The 21,947-nt window shown below is 38.2% G+C and overlaps 1 protein-coding gene across 2 annotated transcripts; it reads right to left on the bottom strand.

The window, feature by feature from the left end:
- Nucleotides 1–4,188: 4,188 nt before the first annotated feature.
- Nucleotides 4,189–20,771, bottom strand: LOC136260643 (contactin-4-like). Of its 2 annotated transcripts, none has more exons than XM_066054463.1 (15): nucleotides 20,615–20,771; nucleotides 19,921–19,973; nucleotides 19,765–19,860; nucleotides 19,528–19,713; nucleotides 19,174–19,482; nucleotides 19,015–19,117; nucleotides 18,775–18,962; nucleotides 17,983–18,261; nucleotides 17,637–17,924; nucleotides 16,770–17,072; nucleotides 16,049–16,416; nucleotides 7,296–7,530; nucleotides 4,927–5,085; nucleotides 4,767–4,860; nucleotides 4,189–4,714 (listed from the first exon to the last, which is right to left on the bottom strand). In XM_066054463.1, the coding sequence occupies exons 2-15, from the start codon at nucleotides 19,970–19,972 to the stop codon at nucleotides 4,375–4,377; spliced, it is 3,000 nt and encodes a 999-aa protein (XP_065910535.1). In that variant the 5' UTR covers nucleotide 19,973; nucleotides 20,615–20,771; the 3' UTR covers nucleotides 4,189–4,374. The 2 variants fall into 2 exon arrangements, with proteins under 2 accessions (XP_065910535.1, XP_065910536.1); XM_066054464.1 differs by having other exon boundaries at nucleotides 19,921–20,049; nucleotides 20,615–20,765.
- Between the last annotated feature and the right edge of the window lie 1,176 nt (nucleotides 20,772–21,947).

Genomic DNA, 21,947 nt, shown 5'->3' with positions numbered 1-21,947 from the left:
CTCACAATTGCACAACAACAGGTAAATGTTAGAATGATAATGTATTTGAAACTGGAACATTTTTAAATATGAATGATACAAGATTAATCTGAGAGCATTTTGAGTGGCATGTATACTTGAATTGAGTATTGCCATACGTAATGACTGTACAAGTAGATGAATCAGTTATTAATAAAGGCCTTTAATGGACAGAGAGATATGGATGAACCAACTATAATTGGCAAATTTAAATGTGTGGCGCAGAGCTTTAACAAAGACAGAAGAAAAGTAGTCACTTAACAACTTTGCCCTAGTTGGTGTATCAGAGATCAGAGTTTCTTAGGGCGGTACACCACAGCCGTCCTTCCTTTGATTCTTTAGTATAGCTCCATAATTTCCTTATTGTTGAGTGTGTTCTGGGAGTAACTTTGTGTTGAATGTATGAGTTGTGGGCTTGCTGGCATGCACGTTGGACTTCTTTCTTTATATGTTGATACCTTTGCCAGCTGCAGGCATTGGTAGACTTAGACTTTCGAGCAAAGTTATATAGCCTTTGTTTCCTGTGAGAAAGATGCTTAATGGTGGACTTCATCCAGGGAGGACTAGTGCCAGCTTTGTAAGATTTGGATGAAATCATATCTGGACACTTGTCCATAAGACATCAATAGGTGCATTATATTATCATGTTCTTGTAAAAACTGTTTGCTAAATGTTGTGATGTAGTCACTACTACTATCATTGTCTGCCCTGTTTATAACATCGTTCTGAAAGATTACTTCATTCTTTCACTTGTTTTACATCACTACTGTAGCATAATATAAGTCTATAGTTTCTTAATTGGCCAAAATTTAACACTCAACTTCATTTCCAACATCTTTTACTACATTTATATCTATATGAATGCTCTATTGGAGTATAGTTGCCTGCTCTCGATACAAGTACAATAAAAATAGGAATTTTCAACTAGAGTAGGTACCATAGCACATCGATAATAAGTACTGAAACAAACTGGAGTAGTCCATGATATTAAATCATAGTAAAAAAAAAACATTATGAAGTGTTATATACCAGATATCATAACAGAAATACACAGTAGGCATATAACACTTCTTATTGTTTTACTGTGATTTAATATTGCGCACTACTCCAGTTTGTTTTATTGATGCGCTATGGTCCCTACTCTAGTTAAAACTACTCTAGTTGAAAATTTGTGCACTTGTTAACTTTCTTGTAATTATAACAGTGAACCCACACATACCACATCAAAAGAAAGAAATGGTGCTATGAGCCGCAGCTATCATTATTATCATCTGAAAGTGAAGTATCCATTACACCTATGATCAACTTATTACACAGCATTATGAATCAAGGACTGTTTGAATAGCAACTCTGCAACCAAAGTAGCCACTATTAAAAATACGGATGCATTTCCGTTACAAAGGGAAACCATCACGCGCTACTGCCAAATCGACACCTTTCGCTGTCAGCAAAGATGAATGGGACACAAAAGAGGACACCGGTAAGTCCATGAAGAATGCATTGTACGTACTGCGGTATGTCAAAAGGCACATGTCTGGCTGAAGTGACATCCAACAGTGAAAAAATCAAGCCCGTAGCCTTAGCCATTATCGGGTTACGCTTGTCTGAAGGCATCATCAGGCAGTCAGTTACTCAGTCAGTCACTTCCGTTTTAAAAAAAGGTTATTATCAACTTGTTGAAAACATTTTGGGTCGATCTGAAGGCTTGTTAAAGCTTAGTTTTACCTAACTAATACTGCTCCATTGTTGTCAGAGAAAGTGAGGCTGGTTTTTGGGTGATGCTTTTGCATGGGCCATGCTTAAACCTTTGTGGTCCCTACTATACAGTACTATTGTACTGTTTGATCTTTTAGCTATAAATCGTTGTGCCATATTACTCGCTCACTTTTGTGCTGCCAAATTTATTGTGGCGTTCTTGCTAACCTTGGGAATCTAAATTACAAGGGGTGGGGAGGGTTTCTTGACACCCTTGGAAACTCCCTCCCTACCCCCTGCAAATGCATCAGTTCAGCATAAGGGAACCATTACAAGTGATGTCTATATCTTTATCTTACATGTCTGCTGAAAGAGGATGTGGGTGTGATAGGACTGGTATGGCACATAATAGCACATGTAGATGTTAGCTATAGGGCTTACTTATGTACCCAACACTTTAATTGACATTTGAATCTGATACTTTGACAAAATATCAAGAGTTAATAATGGTGGAGAGGAGAGGAGAGTGTCTAGCACAATACTGAGCTGTTACAAATGATTTTTGAGTGAATTCCTCTGTAAAACTCTGTGATTTGAAGTATGTTCTATATGTGAAGATTGTTGTAATCATCGCATTTCCTTTTTCAGCCAGTGTGCAGTTGTTAGCACATCTGAGAGAATCCCTTTGAAGTTTGAATCGGGAACATTCTTTAAAAGTTCATGCTTGGCAGCTTTGCATATCATTGCTTCAAGCACTGTGTGACCCCACTCCCTTAGCAATATCTTAGTTCTGCCCCTGAAGAACGGTTCTGGCATTACTAGATCTTGTAAAGATCCCAAGTAGTGATATTAGCTTGACTGCACTGTCACTCTCTGTTTGAAATAATATTATCAAGAGTTACAATAGGGTGTCTTTACTTGGGATCTTTACAAGATCTAGTAATGCCAAAACCGTTCTTCAGGAGCAGAACTAGGATTATTGCTAAGGGGTGGTTAATCACCACGCAGATCCTTGTATGCATACAGTTGAGCCAACACTTTCAAACTTTTAGTATATGGCTGGTATATCCACACACTACAAAACCAATACCACAATACCTGTATTTTGGTAGTAAGAGCATGTGTACTGTTAAAGGTCACATTACTATCATATGATGCGTCACACTTCAAAACTGTTATCTGATTTTACTGATGATGTTGACTTCACTGGTAAACAACTCCCAACCCAACCAAAGAGGAAGATGGTCCGACAGCGCAACTAGTTCATGTCATGTGACCACATCATATGCAAAATGAACTCAGTATGAAAATTATACATTTTAAACGCCATGACTAATAAAACTATCAACACAGAAAATATAATGCAGTTAGTATTCTAAAAAGGAAGCTACTATCTGAACGCCGGCTATGTGATGGCGTAACAGTAAGCCATTAAAATTAGTTTCTGAATTTTTACATCTTGTGGCAACTGTTTCCAAGATGCATTAGATAAAGTACTGATTGTACTGTTCTTTTCAGGATACAATTTTTCATAGAATCAGCAAAAATCATCAGAGAACAGCAAGTTCATCTCTGATGAAATATCTAAAGCCATGCAATAGTCACCAGTTCCTTGTACATGTACAGTTGAGCCAATATGTTCATTTTTTTTTTTTTTTTTTAGCATATGGCCAGTATATCCACACACTACAAAACCAATACCATGGCACCTGTATTTTGGTAGTAAGAGCTACAACTAATTAAAGATGGGTACTGTCAATGTGTCACAACACTCACACAGTGCTTGAAGCAATGATATGCAAAGCTGCCAAGCATGAGCTTTTAGAAAATGTTCCCCCAGGAAAATTTGAAAAATCTAAAATTGTAAATGTCATCGGTGTAGACAGCTATATAGTCTAGTGTTACTAATAGCTATACACAATAGGATTCTTACTAATTTCAGTGTTGAGGCTTCAGAAAACTAGTGTACAAACTTAACCATTACAGACCTTCTGCCAGGAGTAGAATGCATATACTGTGTAACACAGTCAACATCTATGAATGGATGAAGTCATCAACTTCGATTAGATTGTATTTTAGTTGTTTACGTTTTTGACTGTTATATTTTATGAGTGCTTTATTAGAGTAGATTAGCCGTAGTGCCTTTAGGCTACCTGTTAGAGTACTTAAACTAGTTAATGTTGACAATTGTCACATTGGTGATGACGGTCGTAGAATATTATAATGTCAGAATGTCACAACTTGACCTCAAGATGAAGGGTAGCTGAAGCATTATTTTAAATATGAAAATTTGTTGAAAAAACATTTTAAAAATTGATTAGCTCTTAAAAGCAGCTAGCTACATAAACATTTGCTGTTAGAAACTTAATCATACATTAACCAAATAATTGCATAATCCTACAAAAACACTCTGGATTATTTCAGTAGGTGTTCCACTTGAAGTCCAGCATTCAAGTATATAAAATACTCAACTGATTGGAGTAGCTAGTTACGTAATTTAATTACAATTTTAGTAAACATTTACAGTCAAACACACAACATGATATACAACTATTAGGGCTATGTACAATATGCTGAGAAGAATGAGTGATGATAATTATAAGTGAAAAAAATTATTGTAGTTATACTACTACTGTGAGTAACCGGCCCTCATTGCTGCTGCTATACAAATGTGGCACACTTGTTTGAAGTTGACACACTACCAGAATTCTGTCCATCATCTTCATCACTGTCAGAGTCAAGTGGTGGCTTGTCAATGGAACTAGCTTCTTCAAACACATCACTCTCAGCTATTACAAAATTGTTCCAGCTGCTGCCTCCCCTGCTCACTACAGGTCTGTCGATGGTGGAGAGGGAGGAGCAGTGACCTACTGATTCAAATGATGGAGGGGGTATATAGGGAGGAGCAGGTAGGGTAGATGCTGCATTACTCTGTGCATCAACAGTTATATTATCAGTGATGAGGGATGCATTGCTACGATATTCATTACCAAGAGTATACCTACAAGGACAAAACAGGTCATTTGGCAAGGAGAAGAATATTCAATAATTACTTCATCAAATGAGCTGTTCTTCGGTTCTCATAATCCTGCACTACATCCTTGTTTAATACACCAGTTGTGATGTGACCATCTTTAATACCTTCCACTAGACAGAACAAGAGGAATCAATGAAACAATATACATTTATAGCATCATACCAGCCTATACTCACCATTGTATTTCCCTTCACTGTGTTTGTTCTGTCTGACAGACCGAACTACACATGCAGCCATAACTAGCAGACACCCAACCACACCTACTGCTATCAATATCATCAACACAATGAACCATGTCTCCGTGTGAATCTTATCCTCTGATCCTGTGACTGCACCTATAACATGTCGTCACTGTAAACTGATTATCTTTGAGAGTATACAAGTATAAGGAAAAAATAAGCTATAGTAGGGATATTGATCTTATAGTAGGGATATTGATAGTACTTGTCCGTTTACTTTTTTATGACTGGTGAACCTGAAAGAATGGCACCAGACATGCATGCCCCAACTATTAAAAAGTCGATATCTTCAGGTGTAGGTGACCTCCCTTGTTTCCCACCATACCGTATGAATACTGAAAAGTGAAGCGGCTATTATGCTTTTTTTTCTTTTCCAGCTATGATAGTCCAGTACACAGCATTATAAACACAAAGAACAGCACCATGTGCTATTATGAATCAACACATTGTGCTGTCAATGAAAAGAAATGAGACACAAAAGAGGATATCCATGATGTGTGCATTGTAAATACATACTGCAATGTGCCAAAAGGCATCTGTTAGGCTGAAGCAATGTCTAACAATTTAAAGAATTAAGCCTGCAGCCTTTGCTGTTATCGAGTTATGCTAATCTGAACATATCAGTAAGTTAGCCAGCAGAAAATTCCACAGTTTTGTAGCAAAGTGACTTCCATTATCCAAACACCTGTGTGCCAGTTCAATCATAAAAGTGTTCAGATGAGATAGTGAAGCCCATTCATTTATACAAGTACACAAAAAAATTGAAATTTTCAACTAGAGTAGGATTATAGCAGATTGATAAAAATACTAAAACAAGCTGGAGTATAGTGAAACAATAAGAAGTGTTATATCCCTACTGTGAATTTCCATTGTACCTTGAGCACAGTAGGGATATAACATTTCTTATTGTGATTAATTTCGTACACTACTCCAACTTGTTTCAGTATTTTCATCGATCTGCTATGGTCCCTACTCTAAAATTCCAAATTTTTTTTGTGTACTTGTTTGTGTTTGTTACTTTTTTTGTAAAATAAAGTTATTATGACTGGTGAACCCACGCATACCACATCAAAAGAAAGAATGGTGCCGCGCACCCCAGCTATCAATTATCGTCTGAAAAGTGAAGTATCCATTATGCTTCGTTGTCAGCTATGTTCAACCCATTACACAGCATTACGAATCAAGAACTGTTCGAAAAGCACCTCTGCAATCAAAGTAGCCACTATGAAAAATATGGGCGATTTCCGTTACGACCTGAGAGATGCCATCACGTGCTAATACCAACTTGACACCTTTCGCTGTCAGCAAAGATGAATGGGACACAAAGGAGGACATTGGTAAATCCATGAAGAATGCACTGTACGTACTGCAGTATGCCAAAAGGCACCTCTCTGGTTGAAGCGATGTCGAACAGTGAAAAAATCAAGCCCGTAGCCTTAGCCATTATAAGTTACACTTGTCTGAAGGCATCAGTCAGTCAGTTACTCAATCAGTTACTCAGATAGTCAGTCAGTAGAAAATTTGGTTTAATATTTTTTTAAATAAAATTCCATAGCAACTTGTTGAAAGCATTTCAGTCAATCTGAAAGTTTGTTTAGGCTTAGTTTCACTTAACCAATACTGCCTCATCGTTGTCAGGGAAAATCGAGGCTGGTTTTTGGGTGATTTTGTCATGGGCCATGCCTACACCTTTGTGGTCCCCTACTATACAGTACTATTAATACAGAGCTCCATTTAAAACTCTAATAGAACATACACATGGTGATGAAATACTCTAATAGAACAGTCACTTATACTGTTTGGATAGGTGCTACTGTACCTCATTTATAAAAGACCATGTCCCAATCAAAACAAAGATTGTGGAAATCATACTTGTTCCCATAATGAAGTTCCCGTGTTCATTATACCACACTTCAACCCGGTTTGTTCACAGATTATGAATTCAGGTAATATAGTTACTCAAAAAGGTACAAACTGTTAAATGGTACGGCTACTAGTAGCTTCATCAACACTAGAGAATACTACACATTGTTCCAGCCATCTACTGTATTTATTTGGTTAAATGATGCAATGGTTAGTACCTTAGTTCCAAAAATTTGCAGTGATTATTCCACCACTCAATGCTTGAAACTGATGTATAAACTTTATGTTTGAAGTCGATTGTGGTACCAGTTAAGTGTGGCTACTATTGAGGTGTGGTGTTTAACCAAGGAAATACAGTACCTCATTTTATGGCAAGTACTATATATATATATCACTACTAACAAGTTCACATGACACACCACACATAATGACACATGACATACCCAAGGTTGGGAGATTTACGATAGCGGCTGGACCTCTTCCCTGACTATTGTTGGCAGCTATAGACACTCTATAAACCAGTTGATACTCCAGTCCAGTAAGTGTTATCACAGTATTGTTGTTACCAGTCTCTATAGTGGTAGTGACTCCACTACCCCTGACTGGACTATAGATCACTTGGTATGATGTGATGATCCCATTACGACCACTATCATCATTTAACCTCACTGGAGGATGCTACATGTACAACATATAATGTGTATGGTGAGCAACTATAGTCATCAGTCACCATACAATTAAACAACTTAAATATCCCTCCACCAGTGCAGGATCCATTGGGCTCACATAAAATGTTTTCTGAGATTGTGAATCCTTTTGATAGTGTCTAGATTGTGACATCAAGAGGTTTGGCCTTTGGACATGCCTAGATTGTTGCGTTAGTTCTTTCTTTGTCACATCATTGACCAGCAAGACTCAAACATCTTGGCTATTTGCTAACAACAAATATATATTGTCCTATATAATTGGGGAGGGGTAGGTGGTAGGCACATAAACGAGTTGGCTCCTTTGTTACTCCACTTGTGAAACTTTCCAAAGAATTGTACAATAAACAAGCACTAGTTTTCATAGTAAAAAAAATGTTCCAAAATTGAAAAAATCAAATAAAAAACAAAGCCAACATTTTACTGTTGAAGGTAATTCTGCAACCAATATTTAAAAAAACAGCAACATGATATACACAATGGGCCTATTTCATCTCAGTTGTTGTCCTATGGTGATTAATAACACTAGTATGGTTTATGGGTTTAATACTAATAGCAAAACGACATTTCTAGCTGTTCTGCTGCTTCTTCTACACCATATGGTGAATGAGACAGGGACCTACTAGCTAGCCATATCATATGACATAACAGATTGGTGCTACACGATTGGATACTGACAGTGTAACACTACTACATCCTAATATCATATCATAGTCTCATCATGTAACAGTTGGAATAGTATATGTGACCGGGCCTGCGATAATAGGGCATGTGGGCACATGATTTTTGCCTACTTTTTTACAGTTTCATCACTCATAACGTTTTCTACCATTATGCTATGGAATTGCAATTTTCAGCTCTTAGTATGCAATTAATTGGCATTATGATGCAAGTTACAGAATGGAAATATACCTTTTCAGTACTGAGATATGACCTGTAGAGTGATGGAGTGTAGTTTGTGCCCACATGCCCTGTTTTCGCAGGCCTGGTCACATATGATATTACGTAGGTGGAGACATTGTTACAAACTGGAAGCATTAGTAACTTGCGTGGCCACATCACATGAGCAGTACACAATATTGTTGTAGGCCCAGTACTATAACAGTCACAACATGTAGATGTTGCTCCTATAGTCTAATGGAGTTAAGAGCTATTGAAATGCTTCGCTGTAAGTTATCATTGACAGTGAACAAGTGCACTGTTGTGGCTATCTAGTACTTTATTTTAGTGGACAATGAAATTTGTGAAATCCAAAGTGGTGCAGTAGTGGTCTAGACTTTATCAGTGTAAACAATCAAACCAGCTGAATACTAATAGGAAAACACACAGTAACTCATCACTATAAAGTTTGATAAGAAAAAAGTTTAGTGAATGTTATTAGCTAAACATGTTTTTATTAGATGGAAAGTATTGTTGAGTTGTAGCTATTGTGGCAAAATGCTGCTTATTTGTTAAATTCAATAAACTTCCCTCTAACCTACTACAGAGCAAGGCTGGTTTCCATTTGGCCACAAACTGCCTGCGCATTGCCTGCGATTATTACTGGGGTATGACGGGGGCACTTTAAACAATATTGAAACATACCTTACCAGTATCACAATGGCTGTGTTGCAGCCACTGTAAAAGTTGGGAGAGGTTCAACCTTCCCAGCTCTTCCGGCATCAGACGGGACGATTTGTTAATGGCTACAAGTATACCACCCTCGTAGAGTGTCACTAAAACACCTGTAATGCATGGCCTGAAATTATGTTCTGAAAATGGTCTGACATATCCTATTATTTGGTCAGACATACTCAATAGTACTGTACAAAATCTTCCAAAAAGTGTTCAGACATTAGCTAGAAATGGTCGGAAAATGGCAGATGTCTAACCATAATTTCAGGCTCTGTAATGTGTCGTGTTGTAACAAATTAAGGTGTACCTTTGCTGCCAGGGTCATTTCCAAGGTTTGCTAAACTTACAAAATATGGAAAAAACAGACCGTTAATCTCACAGGCCAACCACAGCAAGTTGCAGGCTACCATAGACACTGTGACTCAGGCAATAACACAGGTAGTTTGCAGCTATATGGAAATCATCCTTAATAGACGGAGAGTAGGCAGTTAGGAAACATGGCTACCTTGTTATGTGCATATTAAAATATTAGGAATTTTTAGGGATCCGTAAAGAAATAAAAATAGTGAAACAAGGGAGGTCGCCTTTACCAGAAGATATGATGGTGGACATTTGATCCCTACTTCAGTCCATGACTCAATTATGGATAAAAAGTTCACTAGTATATCTTCTAGGAAGTCAGTCAGTCAGTCAGTCAGTCAGTAGAAAATTCCCCTGAATAAATTTCTTAAACATGTTAAAATTTTTGTAGTAACCTATTGGAAATGTTTCAGGTTGTACTGAAGGCACTTTTGGGCTTGGTTATACTGCCAAGGTGCCATGAAGGTATTGAGGTTGGTTGTAGGATGAATTTTTTGGCCTGAAAAGCCCAAATCTTTATCATCCTCCCTACTATTGTACTGTATAAGAAGTTTATAATCATTACCTTCAATAACAATTTATGCTGATAGGACACACGTGCACATGTACTAACAAAATAATTTGCTACATCAGAAAATATTTCATGTGAATCCCTAAAGAACATGATTGTCCACTATTACTCTACACCCGACCTGGTAGTTTGATTGGTCGTATTTCCATTGTGATTCATCCCATAGTATTAAACTGAACGTTATCACACTCAGCACATGATGACAATTCAATTGATGATATACAAAAGATCAACTTATACACAGAAAAATGCTTTAGTTTATCACTGCATATGTTATGTACTCTTTGTGTAGAACAGATATTACTATCTTTAATTTTATGTCAAATAATATCCGTCTTTATTTGACAAAAAAAAACTATTGTTTCTCTTAATTAGAAAGAAAGTTGACTCAATCTTCAAAGGATTTATTAAATTAGGAGAAACAAGATATCACAGTAACAATGATGGATGCCAGTATGCCCGAGACAAGTCTCTCACACATGCACGCACGCTCACACTACACACACAACTGCAGGTGTTGGTATAGCAATACTAGTCTATTACCCTAATATGGATAGAGTATAGTGATCAGTCAATGATATGCACCAACTGTATTAATTACATCACAATGAAGATCACTATAACATTTTCCAATTGTCCAGTTTAAAAGGTAAAGTGCAATGTAGTCCATGACAATATTGTGCAAAACTGTTCCCATGCTCTATGGTGGAGTTTGGTAACACGTTTCTGTCCCATATAGGGCATGCATCCAATAAATGAACAAGCAAGAGTTCATATTATAAGATATAAGTAAAGTAAAGGACTAGTTTAATTTCTAGCACGATTCTGTTGTGAATACCAATCGTGACGATACCAAGGTAGTTTTTCACTAGTGCTTAGAAATTTTTCTCCTAAAACACTAGAGTAAAGATCAAATAGTTAAAATGTCATAGATACTATTGTAACATTCAGCTTAATGGTATAGCTACTGTCCTTAATAGTGGCGAGCAATTGCTGAGGCAACCAAAGTAGTTGCCTCTGCTATACACTGAGCAACTACAAAACATTAAAGTACTCTAATAGAGTAGTCAAAATTTCTAATAGTTATCTTTCCCTATTCTATTGTACCATCATGTCAGTTATCGGAACTTTGATGGCAAGTGTGCATTGAAATTAGCCATCTTTGATATTCAGTTCCTCAAAAATTTGTGCTTTGAAATAAAACTATCTATACACAATGCACCACAAATGCTTCTAGCACACACGGGGAAATACCCAAAAGAAGTGTATATCAAGCTTAGGAGTAGCAGGCAGTCGTCTGAAAAAACAGTAGCTATGGAAACTATGTAAAAGGGTTGATGATACTAACGATTAAGGAGTTATTGTGTTAGAGATATAAATTCAAAACAGAACTATGACAGCTAATGTCATGTACCGTATATGACCGTATAGAAGCCCAGGCGTTTATTTCCTATAAATCATTTTTGACCCAGCGTTTAAACGAGACCGGCCTTAATTTGGACCCAGGAATTTATTTCTTACTAGCCACTCGACAGGTGCCAGTACAAGTACCTACGAAATACGAAATCCATAGCCCATCACGTACATAAACCCATTTGGACTCCTCTGCTAGGTGAAACATTGGAAGTCGGGCGGAAAGATGACAATGACCACGATAAATACGCTATGGCCATCACCAGAAGAGAAGGCATAGTCGAACAAGACAAGACATCATAAGACTGGTGACGAGACATCACTGTATAGTTAGCAGCTGACACGAGTTTAGAACCCCTTTCAGTGCATATCATTAGCATCCCGGCGTTTAAATGAGCCCCGGCGTTTATTATGACAGTCCCCTAGCTGTACCCGGCGTATATTTGAGCCCCTGCGTGTATTTGAGCCCGGCTTTAATACGGTCATATACGGTACCTACTTGATAATAACACATTACTGAGTGAACCATCTATAATCGATGTAACCAAACTATTAACAACTAGTAGTTATGATCTGTGCTTGATAAACACCTCACATGTTAAACAGTTTACACCAAACAGCACCCAAGGTGTGAAAACAACAACCTGGAATGCCAGAGATTTAAGTGAAATCAAAAGGAATGGCTGTTAATACAGATATCATGCCAACTATTGGCCTTTCTGTATTTTTCACAGCTTGGCTGCTGTTTGATGTAAGTAGCTACAGGTGTAGATGACCTCCCTTGTTTCATTGCTTTTTTAAAATTTCTACAGTATGATTCCTACTCAAATTTAATATTTCTACTTAACCAGGCACACTCCCAGCTTCAGCGGACTGTTGGGCATGCACCTGGTTACTGTAATTGCTTTGGAAAAAGTGTGTGTGTGTGTGTGTGTGTCTGTTTCACTTCGCCCATGTGAGCAAACAGTTTTGTGTCAAAAGCAGCCTTCATATGTGAAAGGAAGGGTGCACAGAATCAATATAAACCTTCCTGGTAGGTAAGCTTTTGCTATGAGGTGGTTTATTTGTGCCAGCTTCAAAAATGGGTAAAGTGAGTTCCTAAAAACATTATGAATGCCTTTCACAGCATGCTATATGGGCATTAAGCAACCAAAAAACAATGTATCTGGCTTCATAGGCTACCAGAAATAATGAATTCCTTTGAAGAGAAAGGGGAATTACCTGCAAATGAAAATGAAGGGCAGCCTCAACGCTTTCTCAAACGACGATAGATACACTACGTATAAGTTGAGAAGATGCTTCTATAATTTGCAGTTGTTTAACGTGGTTTGTTAGAGATATGTTTCCTTAGCAGTGCACAGCAACATAATTCCTGAACTACAAAATAATTCATGAATTACAAAATATGCCAAATTACAGTACACCTGTATTTACAAATGTAATCATCTAGCTGAGCTAAATTATATACGTGGGTGATTAGTTGCTTATTTAGTATTAATTAACTGCATGGGTGCCTGGTTTTTAGAAGTAGCATAACATCCAACTTCCACTCATTTGTTTACTTTTATAAAAAAAAGTAATTGTGCAACTGACTTTCAATCAACTATCCACTACTGAAATGCTAAGTGTCCATTTCACTTCAGTTTCAGCTATGCTACAGCATTAGAACAGTACGAGAAGTACCTCTACACTCACTATGGACACACTCCGACTATTAAGTACTGAAACATGAAGTGGCCATTTCGCTTCAGTTTCAACTATGTTCCACCTGCTATACAGAGTACAAACGAAGAACGGTACGAAAAGTTTTTGTGCAATCAATCCATGGAAATTCACAACACATTACTGCCAACACCTATGCAGTTTATAGTGGAACTTGAAAAGAAAAATGGGAGGATGAACATATGCATGTACTGTAGTTGGCAAAAGAAATGTCTCAGGATGAAGCAATGTTGAACAGTGAAGAGATCAAGGAGAGTTATGCTTGCCTGGAGGCATCAGGCAGGCAGTTAGTCAGTTGGCAGAAGATTCAGATAAAAACTGATAGGAAGTTGTAAGACATTTTTTGGCTTGGTTGTGCCTAACCAATACTGATGAGCTGTTAAAGGAAAAGTGAGGCTGGTTTGGGGTGATGTTTTTGGACAAGATTAGAAAGCCCAAACCTCCATGATCCCTACTATACAATACTACCGTACTGTATGATGGCTGATTTATTGAATGTATTAGTACAATGTGGTTGTTTTACTGAGAATGGTTTGGTAGACTACAGTAGCTGCAAATCGATTTTCAACTTATTCCCACAAGTGATTTACCATTAATAATTTATAACTCAATAAATGAAAAGTTTGTAGCAATTCCAGTCAAATTTGACACATGGGACCACCTGCACACAACTCTGTGCAAGTACAAATTTTTTTTGGGTGTTACTATTCAGTGAATTGGACTACTGGACTGGCATATATCTTTTTTTTGTTGTTACACATTATATGGCTGGATTTATTGAGTTTCACCAGTTAATGGCCATTTGGTAGCCTGCAAACACCGAATACAGGCAGTGAAATGCAAAAAAACTATCTTTTAAATAATTTTGCTACTGTTCAGTTATGCTGCTATACCATTGGGCTTGATACAGGACTTACTCCTTACCCTGTAATGCTGTATGTGACAGTGATAGTTACTCAGCGATCATCTTTCCAGTTTATGAAGAGCTGGCTCAACGAGCGAGCTGTGTAATCTTTCGTGGCCAGACATCTATTTCAACACTGGGACTTAACAATTAGAATTATAAGCTATATTAAGCGCCAGTGCTGAAAAAGCTAAGCCCCTATAGATGCTACAAAAGACTACACAGCTTGCTTGTTCTAAGGATATCATAGTCAACTGGAAAGATGATTGCTGATTAACTATCGCTGTCATGTAGCAGCATTACAGAGTAAGGAGTAAGTGCTATATCGAGCCCTATGCTGTATAGCAGCATAACTGAACAGGAGTATAATTATTAAAAGTCAGTTTTTACACATTTCACTGCCCATATTCAGTGTTTAATAGTGGGCTGCAGGCTACCAAATGGTCATTAACTGGAAAAACTCAATAGATCCAACCATATAATGTGCAAAAACAAAATATATGCCAATCCAGTAGTCCAGTCCAGTCCACTGAATAGTAACGCCCCAAAAAAACAGTCAGAAAACTGAACATTGCACAGGGGTGTATCCATTCAATGGACTGGACTAGCTATTGGACTGGATTACTGGACTGGATTACTGGACTGGACTACTGGACTGGACTATTGGACTGGGCTACTGGACTATATTACTGGGCTCAAGTTTTTTGTTTGTTTTCTTACGTTTTATCGCCAAACTTAACTAAAACGTGTCTTAGAAACTGACACCATTCACCATGACACATAAAACTTGTACATTGATCACAAAAATTGCACTAAAACCTTAGTGCAGTTCGTTATCAAAAATAATTTGCCTACTGCTAACAATGTCCGTTTGCACGTCTATTTTCTCTTGCTTTCTTTTGTAAAATAGCACACCATATATACACTTTACACCATGCAATTACATTATGTAACACAGAAATCACCTATGTAGCCTGCGCATTCACTCTAGCTTTGCTGGCTCTTTGGTTAATAATGTTTGTAAATAGCAACGAGTATGCAGTGTTACATTTAAGCTTCCCAATGTGCACACTTTCAAACACGAAGGTAAGGTTACACATATTTGGAAAAAAAAAATACAGTGAGTGTAACAAGAGTTCAGGTCAAAGTTATACCATTAAATAAACCACCAAAACTATAACACTTTTTCAAACATGCTATCTTTAAACAGGCATCTTACAGACCTTCAGCATGGCGCACTTGTGCTGTAAAGTCTTAATAAATACATTTTAAAAGATAGATTTTTCTTTAATATGACAAGCCATGGAGAGCCCTAGCCTCATATGTGGTATGTAATTACTTTTAGTGGTTGAAAAAAGGTGTTTGTGGTCGAAAAAATATGTTCGAGCAAATTTTATGTGAGTCCAGTAGTCCAGTCCAGTGAATGGATACACCCCATCGCACAGCAAGTAATTCAAAACTTTGGACTTTTATACATGTTACCAAATAAAATTGTAACATTAGCACAACATTTCACATGTAAACAAGTACACATGATCTGTCAAGCATGCCATGATGGTTTGTGTGTCATGATATGGATCAGTGACACTGTTAATCTCACCCCTACTACCCTTCCCAGAAGAGGCTATCATCATTCATCTTGTGATGTCAAAGAAATGTTCAACTAATTAACACCTCATATCAATACCAAGAAAGAATTGTATATCAATACCATAAGTGTCCCAGCCCTTACAAACCATTGCAACACAGTGGACTATTTTAGCTAAAAAAACAACAACATCTGGCACCATTATGGTTGTGTAACCACACACCATAGGGTTATGGCCCCCTCCTCTAATGGTTTATATGACATGACATGGATCAGTGATATGGTCAATCTCCCCCACTCCCCTAACCACAACTGCTCACCTCCCAAGCCACTCTAATGGCAGTGGAGTTACTCTCCTCTACTCTGACATTTACTGGTTGTGCTGTGGGCACTGCTTCTCTAGTTGTTGCTATATTTGAGGGCTCCCCATTAGAGCTAACACCGTTGCTGTTGATGGACACCACTCTGAACTGGTATGAGGTAAAGGGAGAAAGGTCTGAAGCGTTCACTTGTGTCATGGCACGTGCTCCAATAGTAGTCACTACCATCCAATCCTCAGTACCTGCCTCTCGTTTGTCAACCCGAAATGAGCTAATCAGTCTTGTATCTCCATCGTATGGCCACTCCAGTACCATTGACGACTGTTCTATCTTTGTAATCACTGGCCGACCAGGAGGGACTGGTTCTTCTAAAGGCATTACAGAGATAGTCACATGTAACACAAAATAAAAAGACACAGTATATATGTCAGCAGTAGCTACACATTATTTAATGTATTTCATTATACACAGTTAAAACCTTGTTCTCTTAAACAAGATCACCTCATTATAGCGACCATGTCAAGTAGGTCCCAAACATAGCTAAGGTGTACTTCATGACCTTATTAATAAGACCACCTCATTATAGTGACCGTGTCAAGTAAGCCCTGAACATAGTTAAGGTATACTTGGTGGCCTCGTAATATTACCAGGTGTTTAGATGTCAAACTTATCCCAAGGTTTCACTGAACATTCAAGTACTATACTCATGTAATCACCCTACCTGAAACAGACAATATACTGATATTTGAGTACAACAATCTTGGTTGTGCACTTAGCAAAGCCATCACTTGAGTTCTGACTACACAAATGTAACGTCCTTCATCACTGGACTGTAGTGAGGAGAGCATAAGACTACCATTGTTGATCTGTATTCTCCGGTTGGGGGTGACCACTTGTTCATTATGAGTCCAAAAGTATGTGATCCTTGTTGACTGGTCAGCACTGACAACACAAGGAAGGATGATGTCATTACCTGCCTGCTCTGCTAGCTGACGTGCTGGTGTGCTTATGAAGATTGTGGGAGCTACAGGCAACAACATACAAGCTAGTTAGAATATAGAATAACTTTTACTACATGCAAATTACAGAGCTATTTGCAATGCCTCTGTGATATACAGTACACTAACCCTCATACCTTGATAATCAGGACATTAATTTGTTCATGGTCCCATTCATATTAGTCTACATACATTTAGACCTTTAAAATCACGACACCTTACTAGAAAGGACATCGCAGAAGAAAGGTATTTCTCTGTTAACCATGAGATCCAAAGCCTCTATTGGATGGCTTGCGTTGTGAGTATCAGTTTACACTAAACCAGGTGTTGGAAAATTGTGTCCAAACCTGTACCATTTTTTTTTAAATTTTTCAACATCTCATGGTAACAAAACACAATACTCACTACACACCACATCAAAATCAACTGAATACCAATTATAATTGCAATGGGAAGCCAACCAGATAGAAAATTACTGAGCCATGTATTAATGGCAGTAGTGGATGGGAGTGGTGGCATCACAAAAGGCTATTGGCTGTCACTTCATTTGACACCATATTGTGGTACAAATTGACACAAGGAGTACTTACGAATCACAAAGACCATGGCACTGGAACTATTTCTTCCCACAAGCTTTCCATTGTCAAAACTAATGGCAGAACAGTTGTAGGTACCTCCTTGGTCCCTACTGACATCTGCCATTCGTAGCATTCCAGGTACAGATGTATCATACTGGTTTGATTGGCCGAGCATTATGTTTCCACGGTACCATGTATAGTGAGGGGGTGGGGCTCCAGTTGCTTGGCATTGTAACAACAACTGATCTCCCTCAAAGATAACCATGTCTTGTAAACTAACAGTGAAAGATGGTGGAACAGCTAAAATAAACAAACAATATACTTTTTTTCCCTTTAAATACAGCACTGTGTAACTTACTGAATATATCCACTCGGATATCAACATTAGCAAAACCTGCTTCATTCTCAGCATAACACTGATAAATCCCTGCATCTACACTTGTGTTTGTATTACGAACAGTCAATTCTCCAAGTTGCTCAATTGATACTCGACCACCAGACATTAACTGGATCCCATTATGGTACCACTTCAAACTGATTGGTAAGCTACCATTGGCTGAACAGTTAAGGCGCAAATCGTCACCATATTTGACAGGATGTGGGCTGTTAGCAGGGGTGGAGGTCAACACAGGAGCATCTAAGGACACAACAAAGAACACACCATGGCTTCAAATTGTGTACTGAACAGGAATGCAGCTGACAGGAGTTATGGCTTCTGTTGGAATAACAGCTAAACCACTATGTCAGTGGCTGTAAGAGCTAGCACATGTATAACTTCTACAATAACTACAAAGTTATCTGTATGTAAATTTTATGGTTCACTTAAGGTATCCTCCCTCCAATTATAGGCATAATTGTGTTACTAATAATACAAGCATTGAATAATCCAGTACCCCCATGTTTCTGGGTCTAGTTGTTATCATTGTTCATAATTGTCTAACAGCTACTACAAGAATGAACAGCTGGGAGATCACAAGCTACAAGACCAGACTACATGTAAACTACAACTCCTAATTCAGCTATCCCATGACCACCTCATGGTTACTACAATGTACTGCTAAGAAAAAATTCTTGGCTGAGTTAGCCAGGTGTGGTCACTAAGACATAGAATTTAGCAACACATCAGATTCAAACATGTGCTGTATTTTACCTCTGAGTTTAAGACGGGCTAACAGCTGCCCCACACCATGGCTAGCACCGCAGAAGTAATCGCCAACATCAGCTTGCTGGACATTAGTGACGGAGAGGACAAAACTGTCTGGAGATATCTGAATATTGCTTGCCGACAAATTGTTGTTTCCTTGTACAATCCGACTCCATGTAATAGTTGGCAAGGGACTATATTACAACATTAGTTAACTGAATGGTAATAGAATGATTGTTAACTCACTTTCCAACTGTGATACACTGAAAACTGGCAGTGTTGCCAACATTGACAATACTGTTTGCTGGGGGAAAGGCTGCTCTGGAAGTTGGAGTCTCTGATGGTGTACCTGATAACAATAATTGCATATGAGTACACACGTACACCCTCTAGTAAACAATTTACCTGTCACATTTAAATGATAGCTACCCTGCAAGCTATTGTCCGTTAAACTGTTAGTGACCACGCACTGAAAGATGCCACTGTCAGATTCCGTCAAGCTACGAAAGAAAAGATTTCCTGTCTCAATGCTCTGAACAGTTTGTCCTCCTAGTGTAGGCTGCTGAACATTTGTAATGCTATCCCTTTTGCTCCAGCTAACCGATGCTCCTGGCAAGCTAGTATACTCTCCACAATTCAGCTCCAGCGTCTCTCCAATCGCCCTAGTGATTTCCTGGTTGATAGGCTGGGTAGTCCCATTCGTTTGAACAAGCCCTAACACACCCAGTGTAATAATAATATTATTAGTGTACTGCTTACATGCTAGTTGTATTTGAGCTTGCCGTGATGTAACAACTCCTAGACTATTAGAAGCTTGACAGGCATATAGTCCCACAGTACTGGTGTCCACCATTTGTATCTGTAATGAATTATCAGACAGAATCAATCTGCCACTGCCTGGCACTACTACACTTCTGTTATGACTCCATTTTATCATAATACCATCTACAAAATCCAGTCAGGTAAACATCTCCATGCACAAAGCACTTAACTGACCTCCAGTGGCTGTGCAGCGAAGTATATAATTAGAGCCTTGTCTAACAATAGCATCTTCTGGATGTTGCGTGATTGATGGAAGTGACTGAGCCAGGGCTAAGTGTTTAAAATGAGCACTCAGTTATCTAGAAGTATGCAATGTGCAGTAATACTTACCCAGGGTAAGTAGTCCACACAGCAGGGGAGCCAAGTTTGTGCAGTAGTACATCCTGTCCAAACAAACACAACACCAATGTCAACTGTGGGGCGCCAATTTGGAGGTGTGATTTGATTGATGTTGACAAGCTAATAAAATAATTGTTTACTTTCGCTATTGCCAACTCCATTAATTGTTATGGCAACCCATCAAGGAAGTTAATTGTTATATAAACAATGAATGCTGAACTACACTGTTTCTTTGTAGCCAGCCATTCTTTTGGTTAGATGTCAACAAAAGCTAGTTACAACACATCCACGCGCGTAATTAATCAGCTCTAGCATTCTTAAAGTGCGAAGTTAAAAGCCTTCATGAAAGTAACAGCGATTTTTGACACCTACGACAAAGGTTTTAAACACTATTCCAACCAATCATACAACACACTGCTGTTGAACAGCGTATCTTTTACCCGGTCATGGCTTGGCGCTGGAAATTTCAGAAAAAAATTATAAACCAGTACGGTACAGAATCAAGCATGGCTACAATTATCACCTAGAAAGCAACGATATAATTTTGACCATAACCTAGCCATCTACGAGCCATCATAGGGTCATTTGATCATATTCATGATAGCTTGCGATGCAAAGACAGTCCCGCCCTCGTGTTAATGTTCCAAGTATATATTCATGCCTTACTCGATACAAAACGTCTTACTTGATAATAGTAGTTAACACCGGTCCCTCGGTCTATGAGAATTGCTCCCAGTTCGTAAGACACAAACACACGAGCATAATCCAAAAAATTAAAACACAATAGCCAAAATGAAATGAAGCCCCAAGTATTGCTAATATCCGGATAGAATCTCACACATTATGATTCCGTAGACCATCGGTTTTTAAATTATAGCAATCAGTCAGCTCAAGGGAAGGGGAATTCCAAGCTTCAGACCCATAAGAAAATTATTCGGTGAGTAATTTTACCAGGTAACAGGGAACTTTGTAACAATGTAGCTATAGTTACCATGTATTCATAAAGGACTGACACTAGCCCTCGCACTAGCCGGATTGCAGAAAAGTTAAAAACCACCAATTTTTGTTATATGTCACAGAAGAACCAGGCTGTACTGAATATTATCTAGTGGCTAGTGATACAGCTGAGTTATGTAATACCAGGTCCAATGGATTAAGCGGCTGCAATGACTCAGTGACAATTAATTGCAGAAGCCGTGCCACAGAACTATGACACTTCATGGTGTGAATTAGTTAGTATCTTAAGTGTATATTATGTGCTATTGATATTATGGTCTTGTTCTTTCTTGTGCTATTGTCTCCCAATCTAGAAAGACCTGTTGACATCATATAGCTATGTCAGTGTCAATGGTGTACAGCAGACAACTTTTGTTTCTGCATCTCTTTCATGACACTGGTGCATGATGTAATATCCTTTACAAATTTTGTTCCTGTTAACGACTACCCAGTTAGGGCACACATGTGTTAGTTGATATCACAGCTTATTGGTGTCTCCACTCTATGACCTCTTGTTTACACTCAGAATCCTGACTCCATCAGTGAGAAAGGGTTCAGTAAAGCCTTGCTTGCTGTGTTTATACTGTATGGTGTGTCTGTAATATTACGAACTCTTGCATGGTTACCTCAAGCCCCTTTAGAGAGGAAAAAGAAACTGACCATAAAAGTAGCAATACTCCCATCTCCCTACCCTATAAAATATTCTGGTTTAAGGCCTATCTTGTATTACTGAACAAGACAGTGGGGCTTTGATACCCTCAAGTTCAGTAGCTACATATATATGTGTCTCTCAAAGTATAAGCTGGATCAAACAATAACTGCTGATGCAAAGAGATGAAAAGCCATAATAATGCATTTTTGAGAGAGTGCACAGTCACTTTTTTACAGACAGCCTTGATTTCAAATTTTTTTACTTCAAATTTTTTTTGTCTTCTTTTTGTCCACTTTGGCACCCCATAGAGTGCATCAAGACGTGCAACAACAAAGCCAGCTCATTAATGTACAATTTAATAAGCTTTATG

This window comes from Dysidea avara, chromosome 7, assembly GCF_963678975.1.
Source record: "Dysidea avara chromosome 7, odDysAvar1.4, whole genome shotgun sequence".
Taxonomy (NCBI): Eukaryota; Metazoa; Porifera; class Demospongiae; order Dictyoceratida; family Dysideidae; genus Dysidea; species Dysidea avara.
The sequence above is the reverse complement of the archived record's forward strand: the minus strand, read 5'-3'. Positions and strand labels throughout refer to the sequence as shown.

Coding starts and splice junctions, on each gene's coding strand:
- LOC136260643 (XM_066054463.1), bottom strand. CDS start 19,972: ATGTACTACTGCACAAACTTGGCTCCCCTGCTGTGTGGACTACTTACC. Junction 19,483..19,527: donor AGCTCAAATACAACTAGCAT/GTAAGCAGTACA, acceptor TGGGTGTGTTAG/GGCTTGTTCAAACGAATGGG. Junction 4,861..4,926: donor CAGTGAAGGGAAATACAATG/GTGAGTATAGGC, acceptor TGTTCTGTCTAG/TGGAAGGTATTAAAGATGGT.